Raw genomic sequence first — 9,032 nt, 5'->3', positions numbered from 1 at the left:
GGAGACTATGTGAACAGGAAGTCTTTCCACAGCATTAATGTACAGGTACATAGCTCCCTGTAGCATTTCAAACTAACAAATTATTTCATTATAGTAATGGATGCTAATTTGTGTTCTCTGCACTGTGAAGATCATATGTGATGCTGCCAACATTATCACAAATGTGGAAGCCAAGTGGCCTGGATCAGTGCATGACTCGAGGATTTTCAGAGAGTCAGGGTTATGCACATTATTTGAGCGTGGTAAGAAAAACAGACTTATTTTGATATTTCATACTTATTTTGGGCCTAACATAACAGCATTCCTCCATTACACAGGGGCCTACGATGGGATTCTCCTTGGAGACAGGGGTTATGCATGCAGGCAGTACTTCATGACACCGTTCCCTGACCCCAACCCTGGGCCACAAACCCGCTACAATGCAGCTCTAGCCAGGACAAGGGCACGCATTGAAATGACCTTTGGGCAAATGAAGGGAAGATTTCAGTGTCTGAAAAGCCTGAGGGTTGCACCTGACAGGGCAGGTGACATTATTGTTGCATGTGCCGTACTGCACAACATTGCCACCATCAGAAAAGAGAGGACTCCTGTGGTGGAGGTGCAGCCTGATGATGACCTCCAGCCAGTACACTTGGACCAACCTAGTGGCAGAGCTGCACGGGACAGAATTGTGCAACACAATTTCGAATATTAAAAACATGACAAAACATATTTGTCATTGAAATTTATTTGAGCATCTTTATCTGTCTCATCAAAAACAAGCCAGTCATCATTTGCCTGGAAAAAAAATCATATATACTGTATCACGCAAGGTCATCAATAGTGCTCTGTATGAAAGTGTATTTTTACTTACTCTGAAGCAGAGGCGGAGGCAGACATTTGATACACCCAGGGCTTAGCCCTAAAGGGTAGTATGCATGTGGGATGGGGGCGGGGGGTTATAGGCTCTGTTTTGAGTTTTGTTCAAAAAAGCAGGACTTCATATAGGTTTTAAATTAAGCAGCAAGAACAAAGTCGGGGCTAAACCCCAATTCAACCAGACCCAGAACTGATTCGGAATTAAAACAGGACTACAACAGTTCAAAATCAGGACTACTTAGGACTTAACCAAGACAGAACCAGAATCAGAACTAGATGATAGTAGCACTAAAACCTGCACTACACTTATTTTTTAATTCTACCGAAGTCCACTATTTAGATTCAGAAAGGTTCATATAATTATTTAGCCTTGCTGTGAAAACAAGCCTGCATAACTTAATAAATGTAGAATTTGAAAAATAACAAACCTAAAAAGAAACATTAGGTACGAGATACATGAGGACCTATGATACGGTGATACTTTTGGTAAACAACCATTTGACTAACATGTGTGTCTCACCTGCTCTTGTTCATCTGTTCTGTCCTCATTCTCCTCTCTCTCTCTCTGCTCCTCTCTCTCCCTCTTTGTGCTGACAATCAAGCCAAACACCAACATCATCAAATATACAGTTGAAACCAGATATTTATTACTCTTCAGATAAAAACACTTTTTTAATTGTAACATCAAATCAGACTAAATGTTTATTTTTTTAGATTGATAAATATAAAAACATATTTGTTAACTTTAAGAGTAAAGAGAGAAACTATCTGTATTTCTTAATTGCAAATGGCACCAAATTGTATTCAAACTGAGCCACACTTATGGAGCTCCACAATTCTTTTCCAGGTGTTTTGGTTGATATCTCTGGATTTTCCCATGTCAAAGAAACAGGCTCTGTGTTTTGCCTTATATGCATCCACAGAAACAGGCTCTGTGTTTTGCCTTATATGCATCCACAGCTGTGCCACCAATTTACTCACATGGACTCTACTAACCTATCAGAAGCTTCTTCAGCTCAGAATGGAATCGTCTGGAGTTTTCTTATTAATTAACAATAAACTTAGTGTATATGTACTCCTAAATTTGATGAAAGAGATAAAAAATAGAAAGCTCTGTCTCTCTTTATTCTGACCTTTAACTAATTCAAAAGATATTTCAATATTTATTTATCCAAAACAAAACAAGTTTACTCTAAACTGATGTTGTGCAGTAAAAAAATGTTCTTGTGTTTTCCATAAAGTGTAAATATCTGGTTTCAACTGTCAATATACTGCTGTGTGTTGAAATTTTTGTTTTGCATAGGAATATACTGAACAACATACAAAGTACAATATATAAAATAACATCTACCTGAGTTTTTTCTTTGAAAGAAGCTCCTTATGTCCATTCTTGTATATCAGTGCATTACTGAAACCGATTTATTTAGCCGTGGAGGGTAACAACTGAAAATATGAAATAAACACACATGTAAGCTAAGACTCTCTAAAAAAACAGCAGTGTTGTTGTTCGGCTTTTCATGTTGCCATTTGTTGATTCACTTGAAGAGCAAGTAACTTAACATGGGTCAAATGATCAGTTTGATATCAATCTTTCGTGATACACCGTCATATTTACATTATTGGTACAGTACGAATGATTTGCTTTGGTACCTGCTCAAACTTCAGCTCTCCTCTGTCTGCCTGGCTGCGCTTCTCCAACAGCGCACGCGCAGGCAGCAGCTGCCCCGCCCCCTCGCTCAGTCGCTTAGTGTCTGAGCTCGGATCATACCAATATTAGGGGGGATTTACACACAGTCGTAAATTCCCACAGTGTGCACTATGTGCTTCGAATATTGTGTGTAGTTTTTGTTTTATACAGTTGTCAGCCAGGCATCTAACTATGAAAAAATGACACTCCAAAAGACCCCGGGCTTCTGAAAAAACAACCCGGGCTTAAGCCCAGTAAGCCACCCCCCCGCTCCGCCACTGCTCTGAAGTTCCTTTTGAAGCAACTCGATTTCTAGTTGAAGTTTTTGCCTCATTAGAGCTTGAAGTTCGATTTCACCTAGGAGCTTTGGTTTCTTCAGCTCAGTATACTCCATTTTTTGCTGGAGACTGCTCTTATAGAGCAAACGAATGTCACCCTGTTTCAATTGTAGAAACAACATTTAACGGTCAATACATGTCATATAGGAAGTAAAATTAATTACAACACTGCCCACCTTTGTATCAGGCCTCTCTGCCGGCCTCTTGGCCTGCAAATCATACTGCAGTCAGAAACACATAGCAGTACACAATTAGATGGAAATTCAGGCCAAATTATGCATGAACTTACAGGGACTTCCTCTAAACCACAGTCATCTGACAGGGTTGCGTCACTGTCCTGTGCAATGGAAACAAAATGGTGTTACAAAGGGATGTGGTACAGCCTATTGGTCTAAATAATTGAAAAAAGAAAGATATATATATCTCCCAACTTACTGTGCATGCTTCAGTCACCCCTTGCATGGGAACAGGTAAAAGTGATGGAGTGTCATGTAAAACTACACACAAAAAACCCACAATGTCAATAAATGTCAAAGTACAAAAAGCATGTTAATTAAGGCAACAACCAAATATTTTACATTCTACAAATAGAATTATGAGCTCATTTACCAGTTATGTAGGTGCTGCTGCTACTGCACCCCGGCTGCTGGTCTAAGGAAGAGCTGCCCCCAGGGATGCCCTCAACAATGGGTCTGGTGGCATTCAACCCTAGGGCCAGCTCCTCTGCCGGGGTGTGACGAGGGGGTGCAGGACCACCACCTGTCTTTTTTTGCTCTGCCCTTTTCTTGGTTGCTGTTATACACAACCAAACAGATTGTTTCAGGGTCTCTTTTCAAGAGACTAAAAGCAATATAAGTGATGAATATTACCATTCTGTAGAATATTCTTATATTTCACTTTTACTTGTTCCCATGTTCTAGTGGGTCCTGTTGTGGCTCTAATGTGAAAGAGGATATAATGTAATATAATATAATATGATATAATATAATATGGTATAATGTCATATAATATAATGAATTACTTACGTGTTTAATTTGTCAGCAACTTTCTGCCAGCCCTCTCTCCTTGCTTTTGCAGCCTTTGCAGTGTTCCCTTGCGTTTTAATTAAACTCTGGAACTCCTGAAATCCCTCAATAAAGAGTTCTTGCTCTGCTGCCGAAAAATACTGAGCGCGCTCCTTCGACATTTTCGCCGACCAATCAAAGGGTTGCCGATCAATGTTTCTACTATCGATGCGTAGCCCCTCACATTACTTCATCCAGGGCCCTATTTCAGGAAGCCGGTTTAGAAAACTCAGAGTGAAAAACGATACTCAGGGTTGAGTAACCCCGAACTGTCCAACTCGGAATATTCGGTTTCAGAAAGGCTGATAACAATTAGTTCAGTCAACGCGGAGTTGCTTTAACCCCAAGTTAAGCGCGCGCACGAGGATACATAAAGCCCTGATTAGTGGAGCACAGATTAAGCGAGTCACCATGGAGACGGAGGGAAAGAAGGCGCGGTCAATGTATTTCACAGCGCTTGAGGCCGAAATTCTGATGGCAGTATATGCAGATAACATGCAAATTTTGCGGAAAAAAAGTAACACAGCCTCAGCTGCAAAAGAAAGGGAGCATGCATGGCAAAACATAGCCGACAGAGTCAATGCGTGAGTGTTAATTTAAACATTGATCTAGGGATTTCCACCCATTTAACACGTTATTTTATTTTATTTCATTTTATTTTGTATTTCATACATTTTATTTTGTGATGTGATGTGAGCGCAGGTGCAACCCAACAGGCCCCAAACGTTCCTGGCAGCAAGTAAAAATGAAATATAAAAATATAGTCCAAACAGGTAAGGTGTAATTGTATTATGAGCCATAGTGCTTGGTCTGTTTGTCCGATGTAAATCAATTGCAGTTAGAGGCTACATTAATTTCCCCTCTGTAAGCACTTATTGAAATTATCTGAGCACATTACAAGTACATATTTGCTTACTCTATATTCTCAAATGTGACCCGTTATAGCCAACAGAAAAAAAGCGGAGGCCCGAAAAACAGGTGGGGGTCCTCCACCACCACCACTCACAGAGGCTGAGCAGTTGGCTTCCACATTTGTGATAATGTTGGCAGCATCACATATGATCTTCACAGTGCAGAGAACACGAATTAGCATCCATTACTATAATGAAATAATTTGTTAGTTTGAAATGCTACAGGGAACTATGTACCTGCACATTAATGCTGTGGAAAGACTTCCTGTTCACATAGTCTCCTTCATTTACTGAAGGAGCAATGATTGGAATGTGAGTGCCATCTATACAGCCAATCACGCCTGGGAACCGTGAGAATAAATGTAAAATTTAAGTAGTAGTCCAAGTATCACCACATCATGAATTAAGTTTCGTTCATCCTGATACCTGCAATTTTGTGGCATCCCTCTTTGATAAATCTTGTGGGTCTATGACCGGGGAACACCACAAACGAGTAGAATAGAATAGAATTCAACTTTATTGTCATTGCACATGCACAGGTACAGGGCAACGAAATGCAGTTTGCATCCATCCAGAAGTGCTTTAGTGATATAGATATATTACAATATATATTAGCAATAGTATAGATATGTAAGTATACTACAGAAATGGGTCTATTATGGTATGTTATAATGTACACGGTATGAAGTATGTTGTGAATATTCTATAACTAAGTATGTAAAGGCTGTAGTGAGTACAAGCTATGTACAGGCTATGAACAGGATATAAATATGAAAAACGTACAGGAGACGTTTCAGTGCAACTGTAACATTCCTGACTGCCCGACAGACGGTAGCCTTGGAAACGTGCTCAGCGTCACCAATATTATACAGAAAGCTCCCGTTTGCAAAAAACCGAAGTGCAATACAAATAATATGCACAGAACTGAGAGGATGTCCACGATGTGTCACATGAGCAATATTAGGCCTGAGGATGTTATTCAAATAAATTATAGATTGTGCTGAAAAACGGTAACGTTCACACAGAAAATCATCAGGAAATGATAAAATGTCCGAACGCGCTCTAATCACTCTCTCCCGGCGGAGAGCTCTGCGGAGAATTTGGGCTTCAACATCTACTGGCTCTTCAAGGAAGGAGCACGCCATGTCTGACACTTCCTACAGTCAGGTTTCTGACAAAGAGGCGGAGAACGTCAGGGTTAGTTGTAGTAAACCTGCTAGGGGGCAGGTTAGCTTCACGGAGTGTGTCGTCATAGTAACTCACTCAGAATGAATCTAAACTCGCTTTGTGAAACCGAAAACCCAGAGTTTTCGTTAACTCAGGGTATACTTACTCAGAGTTTGCACTAAACCGGCTTCCTGAAATAGGGCCCTGGAAGCAGAATTGCTGATGAACTGGTTTTTATTTAGGAGTAGGCAGAGCGTCTGGCTCCATGTCTCTAAATATGTCACACACTGGTTCACTACCTCAAAAATAACACAGAAAATCACCAAAACACAACACAAATCCTGCCAATGATTCAACACAGCTGAATCAAATGGTTTGATTACCTCTTCAGCATGCCATCATGTTTGGCAAAGGCCTGATAACAAGCCATTCATTTGATTCGGGTGTTGGGGAACAAGGATGCATCTAAAAGCTGCAGGACGGTAGCTCTCGAGGACCGGGATTGGGCACCCCTGTTATAAACCATTGAATTGGGTACTGAAGCAGTGACGTGCCAAATGAAGCTTCGGGACATCATTGATCACATGACTCTGTTCAGACGAACCAAGCTTCAGCTCAGTGTTTCTGAAGCAATGTGTTCATATTTTTTCCTTTTTTTTTTTCTTTTTTGACACATGTGCCAGAGCTTCAGCTTCAAATGGGCCATCACTAGCAGACACTCTTGTGTGTGTGACGTCTGCTTTGTTGGCTTGGCTGCTTAGCTGAATTTACATGCAAGAAATTTAACTGAGTGCATACTGTGCCCATGAAGTTAAATTATTTCCAGGGACAGGGGTGATTTCAGGTAGGAATGGAAATGGAGAACTGCTTCCTGTAGAAAACGGGCTCCTAATAGTCCACTTCCTTTGAACTCCTTTTCTGACTGTCTATTAATCCTGCTTATCGGGTCTTGCACTTGCACGACAAACAGCTGATTACAGTTCATGTGTCAGAGGAGGAAAATAGCGACGCAGTCTACAGCATGGATATGAGCAATTATTTTTATTGCACAAAAGATGGCATAAATGGTAAAGTGGAAAACTGCATCCCGGTCAGAAACAACCAAAAATAAAGCTGGTATCATAACTTTGGTTCTTAGCAAGCATCCGCCAAGACAGCATGGTAACGCTAAACTAGCCAAGAACCCCGAGTAAAAGCTGAGTGAACGAAAATGTTACCTTCAAAAGCAATTAGACAATCAATTGTAGTCTCTAAGAATGATTCAGAATAAATAATCACAATTTACAATACAATAGACTGGTTTTAGGGTGGACACTTTAGTTTGAAGTTCAGTTAACGCTAGAAATGTGTTTTGGAGTTTGTACGTGTTTTGTCTCTAGGGGCCACCGCATATATTTATATATAAACATATATAAATAAAACCACTTTTTTTTTTTTTACATTAGTAATTCCTTTTGTGCATAATTTTATATTATTGTTAATAATAAATTAATGAAAGCAACAAAACAACCTGAAGAGCCGGTTCGGAGCCGAAAGAGATGGCTCTTTTTAGTGAGCCGAGCCGAAAGAGCCGGTTCTCTAAAAAAAGAGCCGGAAATCCCATCACTAGTGACTAGAAGAACTGGGGAAGTGTGTATTGGTTGTGTAGCGCACTGTGGGTTCAGCTAAGGCAATTTTTAAAAAAATTGCTAAATTTGTCCTGGGCCATCATATGATAGATGAGAGAGAGAGAGAGATGAGAGAGCCTTTATTTGTCAGTTGCAGGTCTTTTGCCCACAACAGAGCATAGCTTGTTAGTAATGGAATGAAAACGAATGGCTGTACTCACTCATGAAAAAGAAGTGTAACACATCCAAATGTAATGTTCTTTTGTCCTTACAGAAATAGTGATTCCTTCAGAATATCGGGTAAATGTCATCTTCAGGGTCATAAAGGCAAACTACCTGCGATGGTTTTTGACAGCCCCAAGAAGGCCCAAACTAAACTGACTCTGTTCAGTATCCTGAGTGAAGAGGCTGGGGAGTTAGGCCTTGGCTTTGCTGGAAGATTGGCCTGTGATGTCACAAGGGACACAAGTCTGTAAAGGCATCAATCCTTCAAGTGCAGATATAACAAAGGAATGAAAATGATATCTTTTTTGGTGATATGAGACATTTCCACTTATCTGGATTATTGGTTTAATATTCTTAATACACTTATTTTATAATAACAGAGTCTTTGCAAAATCCAAGAAAACCTGAAAGTTAACACCTTTGGTCTTTCAGCAGTGGATTCTGTTTTTTCTTTCCTTTGTGACAAAATGGATCACCTCTCTTAAATTATGAAACTTGTTGAATTTTTTTTTTTTTTTGCTATTAATGTCATCTGTAAAACAGGATTGGTTAAAAATGTTCACATGTTTTGACTTTGTATTGAGTTAACTGTTGAGCAAAATTTTTGGTTCCTAATCCACACAATATTACGTAAGTGACGTCACATATCGCACAAATGTGGCAAAGAAAGAAACGGATCACATGTGTCAATAAATGTATATGTGTCACACTCTTGGGTTTCAGTTAATTTCCTGTTTTATTTTATGAGTCTTGGTATGTTTACACTGTTGTCATTTTTATTTCCTCTTTGTCTTCCCTTATTAGTGTTACTCTATTGAGTCAGTCTTATTATTTAACCATCAGATAATTACTCACTTTGAGTTTGTATATGCTCCATATTTGGATTGGTGTCTGACTCTCCATGCTTGAGTTGTGCCTGTCTATTGTATTAAACATTTAGATGTTTGGACTTGTGTGCATATTAGGATTAGGATCGGTGCACTTGGTAATTGACTGGGTTTAATTTAGTGGCCTGGAAAACAGGCCCCAGAGATCTGGTCATTTTAAAGACCGGAGTAATCTGTGAGAGCTATTTAAATAGATGTAAACTTTTTACACAGGTTTTTACCTTTAGTGTTTCACAGAGGGTTAAAAAGATAATGTCCATAATTTATCATTTTTGAAGAGATATTTAA

The 9,032-nt window shown here is 39.6% G+C and overlaps 1 protein-coding gene across 1 annotated transcript; it reads right to left on the bottom strand.

Moving 5' to 3' along the window:
• Positions 1-427: 427 nt before the first annotated feature.
• On the bottom strand, positions 428-4,069 carry LOC147304657 (uncharacterized). Its single transcript, XM_086279530.1, has 8 exons — positions 3,909-4,069; positions 3,753-3,820; positions 3,493-3,675; positions 3,319-3,380; positions 3,173-3,220; positions 3,060-3,092; positions 2,785-2,981; positions 428-653 (listed from the first exon to the last, which is right to left on the bottom strand). Exons 1-8 carry the CDS (start codon positions 4,067-4,069, stop codon positions 428-430), a joined length of 978 nt encoding a protein of 325 aa, XP_086135656.1.
• Positions 4,070-9,032: the final 4,963 nt, after the last annotated feature.

Source organism: Aulonocara sp. 'chitande type north' Nkhata Bay, linkage group LG22 (assembly GCF_057382095.1).
Source record: "Aulonocara sp. 'chitande type north' Nkhata Bay isolate Kocher_YH1m ecotype deep benthic linkage group LG22, A_spYH_male_GT1.1, whole genome shotgun sequence".
Taxonomy (NCBI): Eukaryota; Metazoa; Chordata; class Actinopteri; order Cichliformes; family Cichlidae; genus Aulonocara; species Aulonocara sp. 'chitande type north' Nkhata Bay.
Note: the sequence above shows the minus strand (reverse complement) of the source record. Positions and strands in the feature narration are given on the sequence as shown.